At 39.8% G+C, this 22,560-nt stretch overlaps 1 protein-coding gene across 1 annotated transcript in view; it reads right to left on the reverse strand.

Annotated features, from left to right (window-relative positions):
- Positions 1–21,149, reverse strand: part of LOC139755680 (uncharacterized) — a 47,126-nt gene extending 25,977 nt beyond the window's left edge. The window contains exons 1-4 of the mRNA XM_071674327.1: positions 21,093–21,149; positions 20,492–20,677; positions 15,674–15,836; positions 9,376–9,590 (exon numbers count right to left, since the gene is read on the reverse strand). Of these exons, the coding sequence (XP_071530428.1) occupies positions 9,376–9,590; positions 15,674–15,836; positions 20,492–20,677; positions 21,093–21,149 (621 nt within the window). The remainder of the gene's footprint in view (positions 1–9,375; positions 9,591–15,673; positions 15,837–20,491; positions 20,678–21,092) is intronic.
- Between the last annotated feature and the right edge of the window lie 1,411 nt (positions 21,150–22,560).

The raw sequence follows: 22,560 nt of genomic DNA on the forward strand, positions 1-22,560 counted from the left end.
GATTGGTTGGTAAGGATTTTCAGTGTATGTATGGATCATGGTGAAGTGCCTAAGGATTGGTGGAATGCATGTATAGTGCCATTGTATCAGACTGGGGAGGAGTAGTGTGATTTCAGAAGTGGTAGAAGATGTGTGGATCAGGTGTTTGCTTTAAAAAATAAGTGTGAGTAATACTCACAGAAACAGATGGATTTGTATGTGGTATTTAAGGATCTGGAGAAGGCATATGATAGGGTGGATAGAGATGCTTTGTGGAAGGTCTTAAGAGTATATGGTGTGGGAGGTATGCTGCTAGCAGTGAGTTTTTATCAAGGATGTAAGGCATGTGAAGGAGTAGAAAGAGAGGAGAGTGATTGGTTACCAGTGAAGGTTGGTCTATGGCAGGGGTGTGTAATGTCCCCATGATTGTATAAGTTGTTAATGGATAGGATGGTTAGGGAGGTAAATGCAAGAGCTTTGGAGAGAAGGGCAAGTATGCAGTCTGTTGGGGATGAGAGGGCTTGGGAAGTGAGTCAGTTGTTGTTCGATGATGATACAGCTCTGGTGGCTCATTCGAGTGAGAAACTTCAGAAGTCGATGAAGAGTTTGGAAAAGTGTGTGAAAGGAGAAAGTTGAAAGTAAATGTGAATAAGAGCAAGGTTATTAGCTTCAGCAGAGTTTAGGGATAAGTTGGTTGTGATGTAAGTTTGAATGGAGAAAAACTGAGGGAAGTTAAAGTGTTTTAGTTATGTTCAAGTGGACCTGGCAGAGAATGGAACCAAGTAAACAGAAGTGAATCATAGGGTGGGGGTGGGAGCAAAGGTTCTGGGAGCTATGAAGAATATGTGGAAAGGGAGAACATTAACTTGGAGAGGAAAAATCTCTGTGTTTGAAGGAATAGTAGTTCTAACAAGCTTATCTATAGCCTACGCTTAGTAACCATATAATATTGTTAGCACTACTATGCCTTCAAACATACCCATTTTTGCTCTCCAAGATAATGTTCTCTCTTTCTACATATTCTTCATCCCTCCCTCCCCTATAACTCACTTCTGCTTCCATGGTTCCATTCACTGCTAAATCCACTCCCAGATATCTAAAACACATCACTTCCTTCAATTTTCTCCATTTAAACTTATATCCCAACTAACTTGTCCCTTAACTTTCACTCTCAACTTTCTCCTTTCACACTTTCTTCCAAACTCTGTCACCAACTTTTACAGTTGCTCACTTAAATCAGCCACCATTGCTGTTTCATCAGCGAACAGTGACTGACCCATTTCCTGGGCCCTGTCATCCCCAACATACTGTATACTTGCCCCTCTCTCCATGACTCTTGCATTTACCTCCCTAACCACTCTATCCATAAATAACTTAAACAACCATGGAGACATCACACACCCTTGCCGCAAACCTACATTCACTGAGAACCAATCACTTTCCTCTCTTCCTACACGTACACATGCCTTACATCCTCGATAAAAACTTTTCACTGCTTCTAACAACTTGCCACCCACACCATATATTCTTAATACCTTCCACAGAGCATCTCTATCAACTCTATCATATGCCTTCTCCAGATCCATAAATGCTACATACAAATCCATTTGCTTTTCTAAGTATTTCTCACATACATTCTTCAAAGCAAACACCTGATCCACACATCCTCTACCACTTCTGAAACCACACTGCTCTTCCCCAATCTGATGCTCTGTACATGCCTTCACCCACTCAATCAATACCCTCCCATATAATTTACCAGGAATACTCAACAAACTTATACCTCTGTAATTTGAGCACTCACTCTTATCCCCTTTGCCTTTGTACAATGGCACTATGCAAGCATTCCGCCAATCCTCAGGCACCTCACCATGAGTCATACATACATTAAATAACCTTACCAACCAGTCAACAATACAGTCACCCCCTTTTTTAATAGATTCCACTGCAATACCATCCAAACCTGCTGCCTTGCCGGCTTTCATCTTCCGCAAAGCTTTTACTACCTCTTCTCTGTTTACCAAATCATTTTCCCCAACCCTCTCACTTTGCACACCACCTCGACCAAAACACCCTATATCTGCCACTCTATCATCAAACACATTCAACAAACCTTCAAAATACTCACTCCATCTCCTTCTCACATCACCACTACTTGTTATAACCTCCCCATTAGCGCCCTTCACTGAAGTTCCCATTTGCTCCCTTGTCTTACGCACTTTAGTTACCTCCTTCCAGAACATCTTTTTATTCTCCCTAAAATTTAATGATACTCTCTCTCCCCAACTCTCATTTGCCCTCTTTTTCACCTCTTGCACCTTTCTCTTGACCTCCTGTCTCTTTCTTTTATACATCTCCCACTCAATTGCATTTTTTCCCTGCAAAAATCGTCCAAATGCCTCTCTCTTCTCTTTCACTAATAATCTTACTTCTTCATCCCACCAATCACTACCCTTTCTAATCAACCCACCTCCCACGCTTCTCATGCCACAAGCATCTTTTGCGCAATCCATCACTGATTCCCTAAATACATCCCATTCCTCCCCCACTCCCCTTCCATTGTTCTCACCTTTTTCCATTCTGTACTCAGTCTCTCCTTTTACTTCCTCACACAAGTCTCCTTCCCAAGCTCACTTACTCTCACCACCCTCTTCACCCCATCATTCACTCTTCTTTTCTGAAAACCCATACAAATCTTCACCTTAGCCTCCACAAGTCAATGATCAGACATTCCTCCAGTTGCACCTCCCAGCACATTTACATCCAAAAGTCTCTCTTTCGCGCGCCTGTCAATTAACACGTAATCCAATAACGCTTTCTGGCCATCTCTCCTACTTACATACGTATACTTATGTATATCACGCTTTTTAAACCAGGTATTCCCAATCACCAGTCTTTTTACAGCACATAAATCTACAAGCTCTTCACCATTTCCATTTACAACACTGAACACTCCATGTATAGCAATTATTCCCTCAACTGCCACATTACTCACCTTTGCATTCAAATCACCCATCACTATAACCCGGTCTTGTGCATCAAAACCACTAACACACTCATTCAGCTGCTCCCAAAACACTTGCCTCTCATGATCTTTCTTCTCATGCCCAGGTGCATATGCACCAATAATGACCCATCTCTCTCCATCAACTTTCAGTTTTACCCATATATATATATATATATATATATATATATATATATATATATATATATATATATATATATATATATATATGTATTGCGCAAAAGATGCTTGTGGCATGAGAAGAGTGGGAGGTGGGTTGATCAGAAAGGGTAGTGAGTGGTGGGATGAAGAAGTAAGAGTATTAGTGAAAGAGAAGAGAGAGGCATTTGGACGATTTTTGCAGGGAAAAAATGCAATTGAGTGGGAGATGTATAAAAGAAAGAGACAGGAGGTCAAGAGAAAGGTGCAAGAGGTGAAAAAAAGGGCAAATGAGAGTTGGGGTGAGAGAGTATCATTAAATTTTAGGGAGAATAAAAAGATGTTCTGGAAGGAGGTAAATAAAGAGCGTAAGACAAGGGAGCAAATGGGAACTTCGGTGAAGGACGCAAGTGGGGAGGTGATAACAAGTAGTGGTGATGTGAGAAGGAGATGGAGTGAGTATTTTGAAGGTCTGTTGAATGTGTTTGATGATAGAGTGGCAGATATAGGGTGTTTTGGTCAAGGTGGTGTGCAAAGTGAGAGGGTTAGGGAAAATGATTTGGTAAACAGAGAAGAGGTAGTGAAAGCTTTGCGGAAGATGAAAGCCGGCAAGGCAGCAGGTTTGGATGGTATTGCAGTGGAATCTATTAAAAAAGGGGGTGACTGTATTGTTGACTGGTTGGTAAGGTTATTTAATGTATGTATGACTCATGGTGAGGTGCCTGAGGATTGGCGGAATGCGTGCATAGTGCCATTGTACAAAGGCAAAGGGGATAAGAGTGAGTGCTCAAATTACAGAGGTATAAGTTTGTTGAGTATTCTGGTAAATTATATGGGAGGGTATTGATTGAGAGGGTGAAGGCATGTACAGAGCATCAGATTGGGGAAGAGCAGTGTGGTTTCAGAAGTGGTAGAGGATGTGTGGATCAGGTGTTTGCTTTGAAGAATGTATGCGAGAAATACTTAGAAAAGCAAATGGATTTGTATGTAGCATTTATGGATCTGGAGAAGGCATATGATAGAGTTGATAGAGATGCTCTGTGGAAGGTATTAAGAATATATGGTGTGGGAGGCAAGTTGTTAGAAGCAGTGAAAAGTTTTTATCGAGGATGTAAGGCATGTGTACGTGTAGGAAGAGAGGAAAGTGATTGGTTCTCAGTGAATGTAGGTTTGCGGCAGGGGTGTGTGATGTCTCCATGGTTGTTTAATTTGTTTATGGATGGGGTTGTTAGGGAGGTAAATGCAAGAGTTTTGGAAAGAGGGGCAAGTATGAAGTCTGTTGGGGATGAGAGAGCTTGGGAAGTGAGTCAGTTGTTGTTCGCTGATGATACAGCGCTGGTGGCTGATTCATGTGAGAAACTGCAGAAGCTGGTGACTGAGTTTGGTAAAGTGTGTGAAAGAAGAAAGTTAAGAGTAAATGTGAATAAGAGCAAGGTTATTAGGTACAGTAGGGTTGTGGGTCAAGTCAATTGGGAGGTAAGTTTGAATGGAGAAAAACTGGAGGAAGTAAAGTGTTTTAGATATCTGGGAGTGGATCTGGCAGCGGATAGAACCATGGAAGCAGAAGTGAATCGTAGGGTGGGGGAGGGGGCGAAAATACTGGGAGCCTTGAAGAATGTGTGGAAGTCGAGAACATTATCTCGGAAAGCAAAAATGGGTATGTTTGAAGGAATAGTGGTTCCAACAATGTTGTATGGTTGCGAGGCGTGGGCTATGGATAGGGTTGTGCGCAGGAGGATGGATGTGCTGGAAATGAGATGTTTGAGGACAATGTGTGGTGTGAGGTGGTTTGATCGAGTGAGTAACGTAAGGGTAAGAGAGATGTGTGGAAATAAAAAGAGCGTGGTTGAGAGAGCAGAAGAGGGTGTTTTGAAGTGGTTTGGGCACATGGAGAGGATGAGTGAGGAAAGATTGACCAAGAGGATATATGTGTCGGAGGTGGAGGGAACAAGGAGAAGAGGGAGACCAAATTGGAGGTGGAAAGATGGAGTGAAAAAGATTTTGTGTGATCGGGGCCTGAACATGCAGGAGGGTGAAAGGAGGGCAAGGAATAGAGTGAATTGGAGCGATGTGGTATACCGGGGTTGACGTGCTGTCAGTGGATTGAAGCAGGGCATGTGAAGCGTCTGGGGTAAACCATGGAAAGCTGGGTAGGTATGTATATTTGCGTGTGTGGACGTATGTATATACATGTGTATGGGGGGGGTTGGGCCATTTCTTTCGTCTGTTTCCTTGCGCTACCTCGCAAACGCGGGAGACAGAGAATTGGGCCAGGTGAGGGTATTCCCTCAAAGGCCCAGTCCTCTGTTCTTAACGCTACCTCGCTAATGCGGGAAATGGCGAATAGTTTGAAAGAAAAAGAAAAGATATATATATATATATATATATATATATATATATAATTTTTTTCTTTTTTCCATACTATTCGCCATTCCCGCGTTAGCAAGGTAGCATTAAGAACGGAGGACAGAGCCTTTGAGGAAACATCATTTGGCCATCCTTTTCTGTTCCTTCTTTTGGAAAATTTTAAAACGAGAATGGAGGATTTCCAGCTCCCCACTCCCTCTCCTTTTAGTTGCCTTCTATGACATACAGGGAATATGTGGGAAGTATTCTTTCTCCCCTATCCACAGGGAGAGGGGAGAGGCAATTGTTTTGGGAGCAGCTGAGTGAGTGTGTTAGCAGTTTTGATATATGAGACCAGGTTATAGTGATGGGTAATTTGAATGGAAAGGTGAGCAATGTGGCAGTTGAGGGAATAATTGGTGTACATGGTGTGTTCTGTGTTGTAAATGGAAATGATGAAGAGTTTGTAGATTTGTGTGCTAAAAAAGACTGGTGATTGAGAATACCTGGTTTAAAAAGAGAGATTTACATGAGTATACATATGTAAGTAGGAGAGATGGTCAGAGAGTGTTATTGGTCACATGGAGAAAATGAGAGAGGAAAGATTGAAAAAGAGGATATATGTGTCAGAGGCGGAGGGAACAAGTAGAAGTGGGAGATCAAATTGGAGGTTGAAGGATGGAGTGAAAAAGATGATCATATCCAACGAAGGCAGCGAGGTTGGATGGTATTGCAGTTGAATTTATTAACAAAGGGGGTGACTGTGTTAATGATTGGTTGGTAAGGATTTTCAGTGTATGTATGGATCATGGTGAAGTGCCTAAGGATTGGTGGAATGCATGTATAGTGCCATTGTATCAGACTGGGGAGGAGTAGTGTGATTTCAGAAGTGGTAGAAGATGTGTGGATCAGGTGTTTGCTTTAAAAAATAAGTGTGAGTAATACTCACAGAAACAGATGGATTTGTATGTGGTATTTAAGGATCTGGAGAAGGCATATGATAGGGTGGATAGAGATGCTTTGTGGAAGGTCTTAAGAGTATATGGTGTGGGAGGTATGCTGCTAGCAGTGAGTTTTTATCAAGGATGTAAGGCATGTGAAGGAGTAGAAAGAGAGGAGAGTGATTGGTTACCAGTGAAGGTTGGTCTATGGCAGGGGTGTGTAATGTCCCCATGATTGTATAAGTTGTTAATGGATAGGATGGTTAGGGAGGTAAATGCAAGAGCTTTGGAGAGAAGGGCAAGTATGCAGTCTGTTGGGGATGAGAGGGCTTGGGAAGTGAGTCAGTTGTTGTTCGATGATGATACAGCTCTGGTGGCTCATTCGAGTGAGAAACTTCAGAAGTCGATGAAGAGTTTGGAAAAGTGTGTGAAAGGAGAAAGTTGAAAGTAAATGTGAATAAGAGCAAGGTTATTAGCTTCAGCAGAGTTTAGGGATAAGTTGGTTGTGATGTAAGTTTGAATGGAGAAAAACTGAGGGAAGTTAAAGTGTTTTAGTTATGTTCAAGTGGACCTGGCAGAGAATGGAACCAAGTAAACAGAAGTGAATCATAGGGTGGGGGTGGGAGCAAAGGTTCTGGGAGCTATGAAGAATATGTGGAAAGGGAGAACATTAACTTGGAGAGGAAAAATCTCTGTGTTTGAAGGAATAGTAGTTCTAACAAGCTTATCTATAGCCTACGCTTTGTAACCATATAATATTGTTAGCACTACTATGCCTTCAAACATACCCATATTTGCTCTCCAAGATAATGTTCTCTCTTTCTACATATTCTTCATCCCTCCCTCCCCTATAACTCACTTCTGCTTCCATGGTTCCATTCACTGCTAAATCCACTCCCAGATATCTAAAACACATCACTTCCTTCAATTTTCTCCATTTAAACTTATATCCCAACTAACTTGTCCCTTAACTTTCACTCTCAACTTTCTCCTTTCACACTTTCTTCCAAACTCTGTCACCAACTTTTACAGTTGCTCACTTAAATCAGCCACCATTGCTGTTTCATCAGCGAACAGTGACTGACCCATTTCCTGGGCCCTGTCATCCCCAACATACTGTATACTTGCCCCTCTCTCCATGACTCTTGCATTTACCTCCCTAACCACTCTATCCATAAATAAATTAAACAACGATGGTGACATCACACACCATTTCCGTAGACTGACCTTCAATGTCAACCACTCACTCTCTTCTCTTTCTATTTGTACACTTGTCTCATACCCTTGATAAAAACTTCTAACTGATTCTAGCAGCTTACCTCCAACACCATTTATTCACAATACCTTTTGCAAGGCACCTCTATCAACCCACTCATAAGCCTTCTCCAATCCACAAATGCTATATACAAATCCATCTGTTTTTCTAAATATTTCTCACACACATTCTTCAAGGCAAACACCTGATCCACACATCCTCGTCTACTTCTGAAACCACACTGCTCCTTCACCCTCTTAATCAATACCTTCCCAAACAACTTATGAAGTATACTCAACAGACTCATGCCTCTATAGTTTGAATACTCACCTTTGTCCCCTTTGCCTTTATACAATGGCACTATACATGCATTCCGCTAATACTAAGGAACTTCAGCATGATCCATACATACACTAAATATCTGTACCAACCAATCAACAACACAGTCACCCCCTTTCTTAATAAATTCAACTGCAATACCATCAGCTCACACCACCTTGCCATATTTCATCTTCCGCAAGGCTTTCACCACCTCTTCTCTCTTCACCAAATCACTCTCCATGACTATCTCACTTTGTATATCACCCCAACTAAAACACCCTATATCTCCCACTCTATCATCAAATACATTTAAAGATTTTTCAAAACACTCACTCCATCTCCTCCTTATCCCATCATTACCTGTTATCACTTCCCATTTGCCTCCTCCACCAAGGTCCCCATTGTTCTCTTGTCTTTTGCACATTATTTACCTGTTTTCAAAATATCTTTTCATTCTCCTTAAAGTTTAATGATACTCTCATACAAATCCATCTGTTTTCCTAAGTATTTCTCACACACATTCTTTAAAGCAAACACCTGATCCACACATCCTCTACTTTTTCTGAAACCACACTGTTCCTCCCCAATCTGATGCTTTGTACATACCTTCACCCTCACAAACAATACTCTCCCAGACAAGATAGTGATCAGACATGCCCCTCTCAACACATTTACATCTAAAAGTATCTCTTTTACATGCCTATCAATTAATACATAATCTAATAATGCCCATTGACCATTACCTGTGTACATCTCTCTTTTTAAACCAGGTATTTCCAATCACCAACTTTTTTTTTCAGCACTTAACTCCACAAGCTATTCATCATTTCCATTCACAACACTGAATACCCCAGGTGCACCAATTATACCCTTAACTGCCACATAACCTACCTTTGCATTTAAATCAATCACCCAACACTAATACCTGGTCTCATGCACCAAAACCACTGACACTCTTACTCAACTGCTCCAAAACATTTGCCTCTCATGATCTTTCATCTCATGGGGATAAGGGAAAAGAATACTCCCCAGGTATTTCCTGCATGTCGTAGAAGGTGACTAAAAGGGGCTAGAGTGGGTCGCTAGAAATCCTCCCCTCCAGTTTTTACTTTTCCAAAAGAAGGAACAGAGAAGGGGGTCAAGTGAGGAATTTTTCCACTAAGGTTCAATCCTCTGTTCTTGACGCTACCTTGCTAATGTGGGAAATGGCAAATATGTATGAAAAAAGAAATACAGTTTAATGAAATGGCCTTGATTAGTGCCTTAGTTACCTAGGCTACCTCAGCTAAGAAAAGAAAAAATTAACCCATCTTAAAAATGTCACTCTTTATTCACTAACTATATTACATGAAAAAATGTTTGGTACCTACCTTTGGTCCCTGAGGCTGAACACGAGAAAGAGCTGGGGAACTAGGGGCTGACCCTGGAGGTGTAGGTCGGGGAGGAGGGGGCCTAGATGGGGTTGGTCTTGATGGTGGCGGCCTTGAATGCAGTACTTGAACACGCTGCTGCTCTACAATTTCACCACACTCAATGCTGTTATCCTCTTCTCCAGCCTGTGACTGGTATAGCTCTTCCAGAGCTCCTGCAGCATTATTGCATCTTACCATTATGTATAAAAATCACTGGTTAACATTTCCCAAACTGCTCAAAGAAATTATACATCCAATCAGAAACACAGATTTTGAAGAATCAAAAACTATTCCTCCATAGAAAGCAGAGTCCAGTGAGAACCTGAGATTACTTGCTTTGAGGATGGCTAGAGCACTATTTCATCCCCTAAAATAAAGTGCATCCATGATAAGTTCACCCCTTTTGACCATTACAAAATATGAGGCCTGCAGATGCTCAGTGACAAAACTCAATCATCATACAGTATGGGGGCGATGAGGCACCAAGACATTATCTTCCTTCCTGAATTGACTGATTGATGGCACCTTTGCTTTGGTTTACTAAAAGGAATCAAAGAACTTTGGCTATATAAGATTACTTTTTGTCCATGACAACAAACATTTCTCACCCATAAAAAAGTTCTATGAGCACCTAAGAGCATACCTACAGGAAGGAAGATGGACTTAAAAAACTAAAGAAAACCAAAGAAAGGATTTATCATTAATAACAACTCTTCCCTCTTCTAGACCATCTCCATCTGCCAGTTACCCATCAAAGCTAGACAAGGGAGATAAATTAAATCTAAACTGATGAATAAGAGAACAAAAGGCCTTTGTCATATGCCAAACATCCCTTTTGCTAAGCTTATCTAATAAAATGCTTCTTAAGAAAGCCACAGTATCCTTACATCATGGATCTAACCAAACAGTCTGGCCATGAAAGGAGAACCAACTTCCTGAGCCAAAAGAAAGAGTACTTTATGCTATTATTGCTAAAAATATGCCAAGCTTTAGCCTGGAATGGACTTGTCTATTCATACCCTCTCCCATTTTACTATACATATCTCTAAAAAAGACTTAAAGTATCTTCAAAAATCAAACAAATATGTGTAATTTTCTGCAAGGTTGTTGACCTCGTAATGTGTTGACGTAGACGAGGTTAACCACTGTGACCAGTGGCGGGGAGGGCCACATCCACCAACTGCATAGCGAACCCCACCACGGAGAAATATCTTGGCTGTATTCACTTATGATGCTTTACTTTGTAATGGACTTCACTGGATCCACTTATGATGCTTTGCTTTGTAATGGACTTCATTGGATCCACTTATGATGCTTTACTTTGTAATGGACTTCATTGGATCCACTTATGATGCTTTACTTTGTAATGGACTTCGTTTGATCCATTTATGATGCTTTACTTTGTAATGGACTTCATTGGATCCACTTATGATGCTTTACTTTGCAATGAACTTCATTTATATAGAAGTAATTTGGCAAACTGAATACTAGAGTGATAACTGGAGCCTCCATGTAAGGGTTAAATTCCCAGCAACGGTGACAAACGCTTCGACAAAAAAAAAAAAAAAAAGGAAAATTCAGACAAACCCAAGATTGGCTGATGGTTCCAAATGCTTATAATACCGATGGAGCCATCCATACTGGGGGTAAAGGAGTTTTAAGTTTGGTCAAAGATGGTGGAAGTGGTTGGGGACATGTTGTGGCTGACCAAACCATGTAGTTAAAGCTGTCACTCAGGTGGGAGTCATTTATCTCATGATTAGTCCACTGCCGCACCTTGACCACTGCTGGTGACAGCCCTCTTGAAGCAATGCAAGACCAAAGTAACACTAAGTAGCAACAAGATTTCTTGTTTTTATTTAAATAAACGTGAGCATTGATTCAAAATGTTTGTTTATCTTGGGTTGGATTCCTACTTTCTCCAGGGCTTATTTGTCTGCAGTTCGAGAGGCATTTCTCTATATCTCATACCACTGGGCTTGAGTTGTGGTCAGAAATAAAGTTTTAGGCCCAAGTAGCAAGTAAATAGTAATTTCAAAATATGTACAGAAGTTGTCAAATGTTGACGATCGTGATATTAATGGATTCCTTACTGTAAAGTTGATGATTGAGTCTAGGTTTTGATCTGTTGTACCTCTTCCTCCAAGTGTCCCCATAACTTGGGCAAGGCTTTGAATTAGAATTTGAAGGGGTTAGAAACCACTTCATACCAAGTCTTAAGATGAGAAAATTAAGGGGTAATAATAACACTATTGTCAAAATTCATCAACTAAGACCAGGAATGATGGTCCCGGGTCCCCAAAGTGGGATGAACGAAGCTTCAAGATGGTATCGGGGTGATGAACACCAAGGGTAAAAGTAACGCTGGTGAGAGGAAAGGGGGAAGAACACTGATAACAAAATTTTAAAGGGTTGGTCATCCTCCTCGCCTGAGTGATAGGCATGACAAGGAAATGGAGGGAATTAACTCTGGAGGCAGATAGCCAGAGACACAGTGACCTTTGGGTAGGCTGAGGCCATATTTCCCCCCTTACAGTACATTTGGAGTTTCACCAGAAGCTACAGAGGACAGTACGACTCTGTAAGTACCACAGGACTTTTTAAGGTTTTGTTCAAGGAAGATATAGACCTTATGTGACTGTCAAGATCAATGATACTGTTAGATTTCTTAATAACTTGTGGTTCTGAAGGTGTTATTATGGAGGGACCAGATGGAAGGGAGACATGCACTAAGATTATCATATCTGATGTTCCCATATATTTAGATCATGAAGATCTTCAAACAGATGAGAGATTTGTTGGGGTTATATGATGTGTTTAAACTCAGATAAATCTGAGCCTAAACCATAGTTAATTGCTTTGACTAAGGGGTTAGATGTTAGAATTGAGGTGGATTCTTTGTTAAATTTAGAAATGGTTTATGTACAGCATTCAAAGGATAGCATACAAGCTAGGCTGTTAAAGTGTGTCAAATCTATGGAGAATAAACACGAATCTATGAAGACATATTGAAAATAATTGATGGCATTTTAAATAAGACTTAAGATCAGTTAAATAATCAAGGTAGGAGGCATAAGCCAGCTTAGACCACTGATAAGCTACTTAAGGGTTGGAATACATTGCTAAGAAAAGCACATGAGTTGATGAAGTAAAAATCCATGTGATAGTTGAAACAGGATTACCACCACTCAAATTGCTGAATGTACAACAGAGGTAAGACAACAAGCTCGGAAAAGCTATTGGAGTGATTTTCCATCAAAAACAACAAATTTGACAAGATTGTGGAGAGAAGTGAATAAAGTAAGGGAAATAAAGAGCAAAATTATTGCTCATCACTGTATTAAACTTCACTATATTAAGCTACGCCAGGATATGATCTGTTCCCAGGGTATATAAGGGCGGGAGCCGGGACCGAGAGCATCATTTGAGCTGTGACCTCTGTTGAGTGAACATCTCTGCTCTGCCTTAAAAACTCCCTCAACCTCTCCTCAAACACTTCAATATAATAATGTTCACCATGGAGGTAGGACTATTCTCCTTTGTCCAGGTGATGGAATTTAGATATGCCCATGCATTTGACATGGGCTATGGCTGTGTGGACATGAAGGTGGAATACCTAGACACGGAAGTGATGGATGGAGTGGAATTTGGTTGTGTGGACTTGGAGGTGGAATACCCAGACATGGAAGTGATGGGTAGAGTCAAATTTAGCTGTAAGGATATGGAGGTGGAATACCCAGATGTGGAAGTGATGGATGGGGTGGAATTTGGCTGTGTAGATATGGAGGAGGAATACCCAAACGTGGAAGTGGAGGAAATGGAATGTGGTTGAAATTGGTCTGTAAGACAACTGGGAATCCTCACTAAACATGATGGATTTTCCATGAGAGGAATTTTCCAATACTGTATCTAAGTAAGTGTGTGCCTTCATTCAGAGGCTTCATTTCATTGCAAATCTTTGGGTTTAGATTAACCCTTTCATGATGCTTACTGTGGAGTCTGGATTTTGGTGGTGGTCAGCAATCTCCATAGGGTCTGGGTCTATGCATAATGATATGTGACTGGAAGATACACTTTATGAGACTGCAGATATTCCTTATGTCACAAGCAACTATAATCTTCCTTAGGAAAAATTGTGCAGCATCAGTTATCTACAAAACATGTGGGGGGGGGGGGGAGATACAGCCTTGGCATGCATGCCCATATGCGCCACATTAATTAGCAGCTTATTAGTCATAATCTTTGGGGTACTAATTATAGAGATAATGATTAAGCAAATGCCGAACAGTCATCAGAGGGAAAAGTTCAGTTCTTCGTATATCAGAATTACTGAGGCAAATAATGAAAAGTAATTGCTTATATAACAATGCCTATTCTCCTCTCTCTTTTATCTCTATCCTGGTCTAATGCACACACTATTACTTCAGGGAGGCTGATAAATACATGATAATATAATTTTTGAAAAAAAAATATATTCCTAAAGTATGACTGTGAGATATTCCTCAAAACAGGGAACAAGGCACAATGAAATGTTACACACATCAACAATACTTTGTCTACTTGTGCTTCAGGGTCTGTGTGTGCTAGCAGGGCAAACCAAGCTAAGATTTCTTGTATAATAGTCAGAGAGGTAAAGATTAACATAAATTTCAGAGAAAAGAAAAAATGCCGTGGCTGAAAGGTACCTGAAGAACTCATGCATAACTGTTTATCAGGAAGCCTTACGGATTTTAAACAGCCATTATAAATCAGGTGAAATCAGACTGTTAGCACAAAAGCATGGATCATATATCTATAGAAGATAACATCTAATGAGAAAACATAGATCGGCTAGAGATATGGTTAGCCCTCTAAGCAGTTATGTAAATTTTCTGATGGTTCTGAAAAATAAGTGTCTTTCAAGTAAATAAAAAACTACTTCTCTATTATGCAATGAAAGAATATCATATAAGAATATGAAAACAAAAATGAACGAAGTGAACTAGGCCTCAACTCTCCCCTGGAAAAATAAAACTCTTGGTGAGACTGCACTAAGCACTGAACAGTCTGACACTGGCATGCTATCAATTTGTTTATATAGTGTTTTGAAGCACTTGATTCCTTTTTTCATCATCGATAAGATTATCTTATAGCCTGTTACACCCCTTATACTATGGAGCAAAAAAAAAAAATCGGTTATCCACACATAGCACTCAACTACAACATCCTCTCTGCTATGGATATATGGTAACTGAAGAACCTGTGTATAATCACATGCTACCAATACAGATCATCTAAAATTCGACAAAGAGCACAAAAGCTTGTATTATACACCTAAATGCTACATGAGGTTTGGTTATAAGGTTAACAGAAGATGGTCCAGAGAAGGACAACTGAGATGATAACTAGAGCAAGAGGGCTGAAATACAATGAGAGGGCAAAGGCTGCTAATGTCTGGCATAGAAGAAAGAAGAGAATGGGGTGACTTAATTACAACCTTCGTGCTTCTAAATCAGTTGATGACTTCAGCAGTACAGAGTTCTTCATGAGATGTAATGACAAAGTAACAAAAGGTCATAATAAGATGCTATACATAGACATATTTTCAAGAAAAAACTAAATTTTTTTGACAATAGGATGTGTAATTTCTGAGGAACTGCCTAGTCCATTGGGATTGCTATGGTAACCCCAAGTTGCCAAAGGCCATGATACATTCACCCTCGTGAAAGAGAAAGACATGTCATAATCTAAGAGCCAGTAACCCTAATTCTGTCATTCAAGTTTTACAATCATTTTACAGGGCAAGATATAAATTTGTATCAAGCATGTAGCAGATGGATAGATACTACAGAAAAAGTTGGAAATAGTAATATAACATGGTGAAAGTGTCCAACATTGACATTGGCCTTGAAACAGTGCATGGGATACCCGGAGATTTACAGTGTAGATGTCTCCTCCACTTCTCCATCACCACTTGTGTTATTTGAGGTGTTAGACATTTATACTCAAAAACACTCTTTCTCCCCACACACTTCTCCAACACACATTTACACATAAATCAAAGCAGCTGGAACAAAAAACTGAAAGTTCTAGAAGATTCCAATTCTTTACATGTAAAAGCTGTGGCAATAATATATTCCATGTGATATGAATAATTTCTCACTTATCTAATATTCAATTGCAGCTCATTATAAGACCTTTTAAGTCCCATGTAATTTTCCTTGCTCTGAGCATCCACCATTAAAGTATCTTAAGCAAATAAAACTTTTCATCTTACCTTCAATGTTGCGGATACTAAAGGTTGAGTCATCAGTCTCGGTGATGTTGAGAGATTCATCTGTAAGTGGGACTGTTGTGTCACCACACAATGCCAATTCTTCTTCTAGTTGTGCTCGCCATGCTTCAGTCTTTAACTTCACTTCAAGTTCATGTCCTTTTATCTGCAACCAACAGTATCTATCAGACATAATCACAATCATTTACATATTTTTTCTCATGTACTTCAACCTCTTATGTAAAAGACAAATGTCACACCAACAACTCCTTGACATCAGAAGGGATTCCAAAAGAAGCCATGGAAAAGTTTTTCTGGAACAGAACAACTGATATGTGAAATGAGCCATGTAAAGTTGAAGTAAATGTGAACAATACATAAAAATTTATCTAAATAAAGGAGATACACAATGAAGAGATGGTACCCCCAAACAGGTAATTCCTTGCAAAGCAAGTCAATAAACAATCTATCTGTGATATAACAACTCAGAAATATTTTGTTGAAATACAAAAATATATGTTTGATGATGGTAGCAGATGTAGGGTGTTTGGGTTGGGGAGGTATGCAAAGTAAGCGTCATAGCAAGTGTTGTGGTGAAAAGAGAAGAGGTGGAGAAAACCTTGTATAGGATGAAAAATGACAAGGTGGATGGAGATGATGGTATTGCAGTTTTGTTTCTTAAGAAAGGAGGAAACTGTACTGTAGATTTATTAGTTAGGATTCTAAATGTATGCATGGATCATTGTGAGGTGCCTGAGGACTGGCAGAATTCCTGTTTAGTGCTACTGTACAAAAAACTAGGGGGACAAAGGTGTGTGTTCAAATTGCAGAGATATATAAGCTTCAAGACTGTGTCTGGTAAGTTGTATGGAAGAATGGTGATCGAGAGTGTTGGCATGCATAGACCATCAGATTGTGGAAGAACAATGTGGTTCCAGGAAAGGAGGAGACTATATGGATCAGGTGTTTGCTTTGCAGAATGTATCTAAGAAATACTTAAAGAAACAGAGGGATTTTTTGGACCATTTATGGATCTGAAGAAAGTATATGAAAGAGTTCATACTTGTTTACTGTTTCCTGCATAAGCACTGGGGACAAAAATGACGAATGACCACCCTCACTTACAACCATCCTCTAGCTATCATGACCAATGTACCAAAATCACAGCTCCCTGTGCACAACTAGGCCCCATATTCCATTCAATGGCTTCACCAGCTGCTTCACATGCCCTGGTTCAGTCCATTGACAGTACATTGCACCCTGTTTACCATGTTGTTCCAATTCATTCCATCCTGTGCATGCCTTTCATCCTCCTGCATGTTCATGCCCCAATCACTTAAAATCTTTTTCACTCCATCCTTCCATTTCCAATTTACTTTGCACCTTCTCCTTGTCTCCTCTACTTCTGAAACACATATCCTCTTTGTTAGCTTCTCACTCATTTTCTCTCCATGTCCAAGTCATTTCAGTACATCCCATTCAGCTCTCTCAACCACATTCTTCTCATTACCACACTTCTCTCTTACCCTTTTATTTTTTACTTAATCAAACCACCTCATCATATACTGTCCTCAATGTTTCATATTCAACACATCCATCCTCCTCTACATGTCCTAATCTACAGCCATGCCTAACATCCACACAACATCGATGGGACTACTGTACCTTCAAACATACTCACTTCTGCTTCCATGGTTCCATTCACTGCCATGTCCACTCCCAGGTATCTAAAACGCTTGACCTCTTCCAAATTTTCTTCATTCAGACTCACAACCAAACTAACATGTTCATCTGCTCTGCTAAATCCAATAACCTTGCTCTTAATCACATTTACTCTCAAATTCCTCCCTTGACACATTCTCCCAATCTCAGTCACTAACTTCTGCAGATTCTCATTTGAATCTGTCGCCAGTGTTGTGTCATCAGCAAACAACTGAGTCTTTACCCAGGCCTTCTCACCCACTACAGACTGCATACCTACCCCTCTCTCCAAGACTTGCATTTACCTCCCTCACTATCCCATCCATAAAGAAATTAAACAGCCATAGTGACATCACACACCCATGCCACAATCCACCCTTTACATGTGCATTAAACTCTTGATAAAACTTTTAACTGCTTCTAGTAGCTTACCTCCTACAGCAGATATTTGTAAGACCTTTAACAAGGAATCTCTTTCAGTCCTATCATATGCTTTCTCTAGATCTGTAAATGCCACATACAAATACTTCTGTTTCCTTAAGTATCTTTTACACATTCTTCAAAGTAATCAACAGATCCACACATCCTCTACCACTCCTGAAATTATGTTGCTCCAACCCATCTCAGTCACCACTTTTCCATAAAACTTATCAAGTACACTAAAAAACTTATACCTCTGTTCTTCAAACACTCGTTTTCAACCCTCTTGCCTTATTACAATGGCACCTTACATGCTCTCTGGGAATCCTCAGGCACCTCACAATGATCCATACATACAGTGAAAATCCTTGGAAGAGAAAAGAGTGAAGGGTGCTCTGATCACAACCTTTAAGTTCTTAAAAGTGACTGACAAAGTGGACAGTGGACAGTTCCTTGGTAGATGCAGGGACAGAGCAACCTGAGGACATAACATGAAATTAAGAAAGAAGCATTCAAATCAGGATGTGAAAAAATACTTTTATAGTATAAGAGTGTTGGATGAATGGAACAGACTGACTGAGGACATGGATAATGCAGACAACATACATAAATTCAAGGGTTTGTAAGAAAGCAAAGTGTTTAAAACTTCCTCCCTCTATAGTGCAAATAGTTAATTACACACACTTTTTGAAGGTCAGATGTATCTTTATACATGGTATCCTTCTCTGATACAAATTAGCTGTTGACTTCCTTCATCCTCCCAAAAATCTGATTATATGAAGTGATGAGAACATTAATACTTCTTAACAAATCGTAAAGAAATACAGGTACACCATCAATCTCCCGGCAACTGATGGTTCGGTACCTCCTTTAGTCCATACAAAATTATGCAAGGGAACTTGAAATTATCACAGCCACCAGATTAGTTTACTGGGCGGCCACAGATGGCATTGTGTGTAGGGCGCGCTCATTTACGCTTATTTACATTATTCACACTGCACTTGTTGGTGGTGATACCACAATTCTGTGAGATTCTTAGCTTATTTTGCTTAAATTTAACCCTAGCTACGGCTTCTAAGACATATGAGAGTGTCAGTCGTGGTGTAAAATGTAAACATCAGTCCATATCGATCCAAGATAAAGTTGAACTGTTGAAAAAAATGGACCGTGGTGTTTCGGTGCATAAGCTGTGTCACATCTTCAGTGTTGGTTCATCAACTGTTTATGATAAGAAGAAGCAAAGGGAGAAAATATTGAAATTCTATGAAGACAGTGATTCCAAGAAGCTAATGACAATTAGAAAAACTATGAAAGATGGAAAGAGTACTGAGCATGATCGAGTGATGATGGAATGGTTTCAACAGCCTTGGAGTGATGGAGTGGACTTGTCAGGTAGCATGATAATGGACCAGGCTAAGTTGTTCCATAACGAACTTAAATCACAACATAAGTGTGACTATAGTGAAGGATGGATTCAAAGACTCAAGAAGCATCATAGAATTTTCATGAATAGAGTAAGCGTAGAAAAGCGGTCTGCAAACCATGAAGGAGCTGCCGAGTATGTGGATGAATTTGCGAAACTCATAGCAGACAAGCAACTCAGTCCTAAGCAGGCATATAATGTATTTCATTTTTCTATCTAATTTACATTCAATATTTAACTTAAATTTCTAGCAGTCCATGGTATACTTAAGAAACATGGGAGATGTATAATTAGTGGGTTAGAGGTGTGTTGATGAATTATCATTATGTGACCACAATTGGTCCGGCAAAATGGTTAATTCAGCAAGGCTTTGGAACCAAGAGTGCCGGAAAATCAGTGGTGTATCTGTACTATATATATACGAGGTAACTATGTACCCCTGCCCACTTTCAAAGAAGGGTGACTATTGACTCTTTCACCAACTGATCAATCAAAATATCTGGTACACCCACTTTAGAATCATAGAACGTTGACTGGGAAAGGTTTGTAATGATTTATGCATAGGATGAGTCTTTACCACTTTCCTTTAAGGATTGGATATATGGCAGTGGCAACACCACCTCTGAATTTGCTTGGGGAAATTCAATTAATTTCTAACCTTGTGGGGTGAAGAAAATTAACTATAATTGGGAATACTGGGCTTCCTTTTTTAGGATTATGTATACTTTATACATGTACAGTCTTAGTCAACATGGGATATTTTACTGGCTGCTATTCTCTTGTAGTTCCAGCAAAAGTTCGAGAGTTCATAATTCTTATCCTTCACTGACTACCCCTGGATATCTGAATTTTGAATATTAGGGCTCTAACTTGTATTTTTTCTTTAAGTAGTGGAAAAAAATGCTGGTTTCTGTTGCCAAAGATGTAAGTTATTTATCTTAAATCCTGGTTTGAAAAGTAATGTTACATTTAAGAAGAGTGGTACTTTTTCAGTTTTTACCTTTTTCCTGTTTAGTAAGATCACTGGTAATCAGATGTACATAATATAGCAGCATGTGCCCATTAAAATATGTGCGATTTCTGAAAAATACCATGGAAAACTCTAGAGATACAAAAATTATCACTTTACTTTTTAACTGCAACAAGAAAATTTGTGTCCATTTATATATTTTCACACACCCTACAGCCATAGAAGTAAACAGAAATAAGATATGGGGAGACACACAGCATATAACAATATCCCCTTCCTTGAGGAATAAGGGTAATACCACACTTACTCTTAGTGGACTGCAAGCAACTGCTTTTAACGCAGTTTGCGAGTCACTGAAAGTAAACCAGATCTTGTTGTCGACAAAACGTACTAGAACGACTGAGCCAACAGTCCCTAAGGCTTCTTGGACAGCTTCTAGTGTTTCATCATCAAATACTGAATCTGCATCCACTCCAGCTGGCAAGTTTCGTACCTAAGTAATAATTAGGTGTAATAAGTCAATCCGTATAAAATAACAAACTATTCAATCTGCACATCAAAGAATGTGGGGATCCAAAAGAGTAGAGAAGGATCTCTATTTATAAAACAAGAAACTAAGCAGGTTTATGGATACCACCAATTATGATATCTTAACTAGAATTAGTATTAGAAATTATAGGTAAATTCTAACACTTTTAGATGGAAAGCATTACAGGACAATTACCTTAATAGAAGTTAGACACAGAGTGTAATCAATCTATGTTTCTAAAATACAAAAACTCCTAAAATACATGGTAGACACCAATCAAGATCACTGCCAATTTAGTACATATTTCCAGGAAATGAATTTTAGTAAATCTTTATCAAATGCTTTATAGAGAATAAATAATTTTTCTATACTTGGTTACCATTTCTCGAATCAGTGAGGTAGCACCAGAAAACATACAAAGGACACATCCATTCATATACGTTTTTACATTATCATTACCATACTTTGTCGCTGTCTCCCGCATTACCAAATCATTTTCCCTAACCCTCTCACTTTGCACACCACCTTGACCAAAACACCCTGTATCTGCCACTCTATCACCAAACACATTCAACAAACCTTCAAAATACTCACTCCATCTCCTTCTCATATCACCACTACTTGTTATCACCTCCCCATTAGCCCCCTTCACTGAAGTTCCCATTTGCTCCCTTGTCTTACGCACTTTATTTACCTCCTTCCAGAACATCTTTTTATTCTCCCTAAAATTTAATGATACTCTCTCACCCCAACTCTTATTTGCCCTCTTTTTCACCTCTTCCACCTTTCTCTTGACCTCCTGTCTTTTCTTTTATACATCTCCCACTCATTTGCATTTATTCCCTGCAAAAATCGTCCAAATGCCTCTCTCTTCTCTTTCACTAATAAACTTACTTCTTCATCCCACCACTCACTATCCTCTCTAATCAACCCACCTCCAACGCTTCTCATGCCACAAGCATCTTTTGCGTAAGCCATCACTGCTTCCCTAAATACATCACATTCCTCCCCCACTCACTTTACCTCCTTTGTTCTCACCTTTTTCCATTCTGTACTCAGTCTCTCATGGTACTTCCTCACACAAGTCTCCTTCCCAAGCTTACTTACTCTCACCGCCCTCTTCACCCCAACATTCTCTCTTCTTTTCTGAAAACCCATACAAATCTTCACCTTCGCCTCCACAAGATAATGATCAGACATCCCTCCAGTTGCACCTCTCAGCACATTAACATCCAAAAGTCTCTCTTTCATGCGCCTGTCAATTAATACGTAATCCAATAACGCTCTCTGGCCATCTCTACTACTTACATACATATATTTAGGCATATCTCGCTTTTTAAACCAGGTATTCCCAATAACCAGTCCTTCTTCAGCACATAAATCTACAAGCTCTTCACCATTTCCATTTACAACCCACTGATGATACAGCGCTGGTGGCTGATTCATGTGAGAAACTGCAGAAGCTGGTGACTGAGTTTGATAAAGTGTGTGAAAGAAGAAAGTTAAGAGTAAATGTGAATAAGAGCAAGGTTATTAGGTACAGTAGGGTTGAGGATCAAGTCAATTGGGAGGCAAGTTTGAATGGAGAAAAACTGGAGGAAGTAAAGTGTTTTAGATATCTGGGAGTGGATCTGGCAGCGGATGGAACCATGGAAGCGGAAGTGGATTATAGGGTGGGGGAGGGGGCGAAAATCCTGGGAGCCTTGAAGAATGTGTGGAAGTTGAGAACATTATCTCGGAAAGCAAAAATGGCTATGTTTGAAGGAATAGTGGTTCCAACAATGTTGTATGGTTGCGAGGCGTGGGCTATGGATAGAGTTGTGTGCAGGAGGGTGGATGTGCTGGAA

The sequence above is a fragment of the Panulirus ornatus genome, chromosome 19 (assembly GCF_036320965.1).
Source record: "Panulirus ornatus isolate Po-2019 chromosome 19, ASM3632096v1, whole genome shotgun sequence".
Taxonomy (NCBI): Eukaryota; Metazoa; Arthropoda; class Malacostraca; order Decapoda; family Palinuridae; genus Panulirus; species Panulirus ornatus.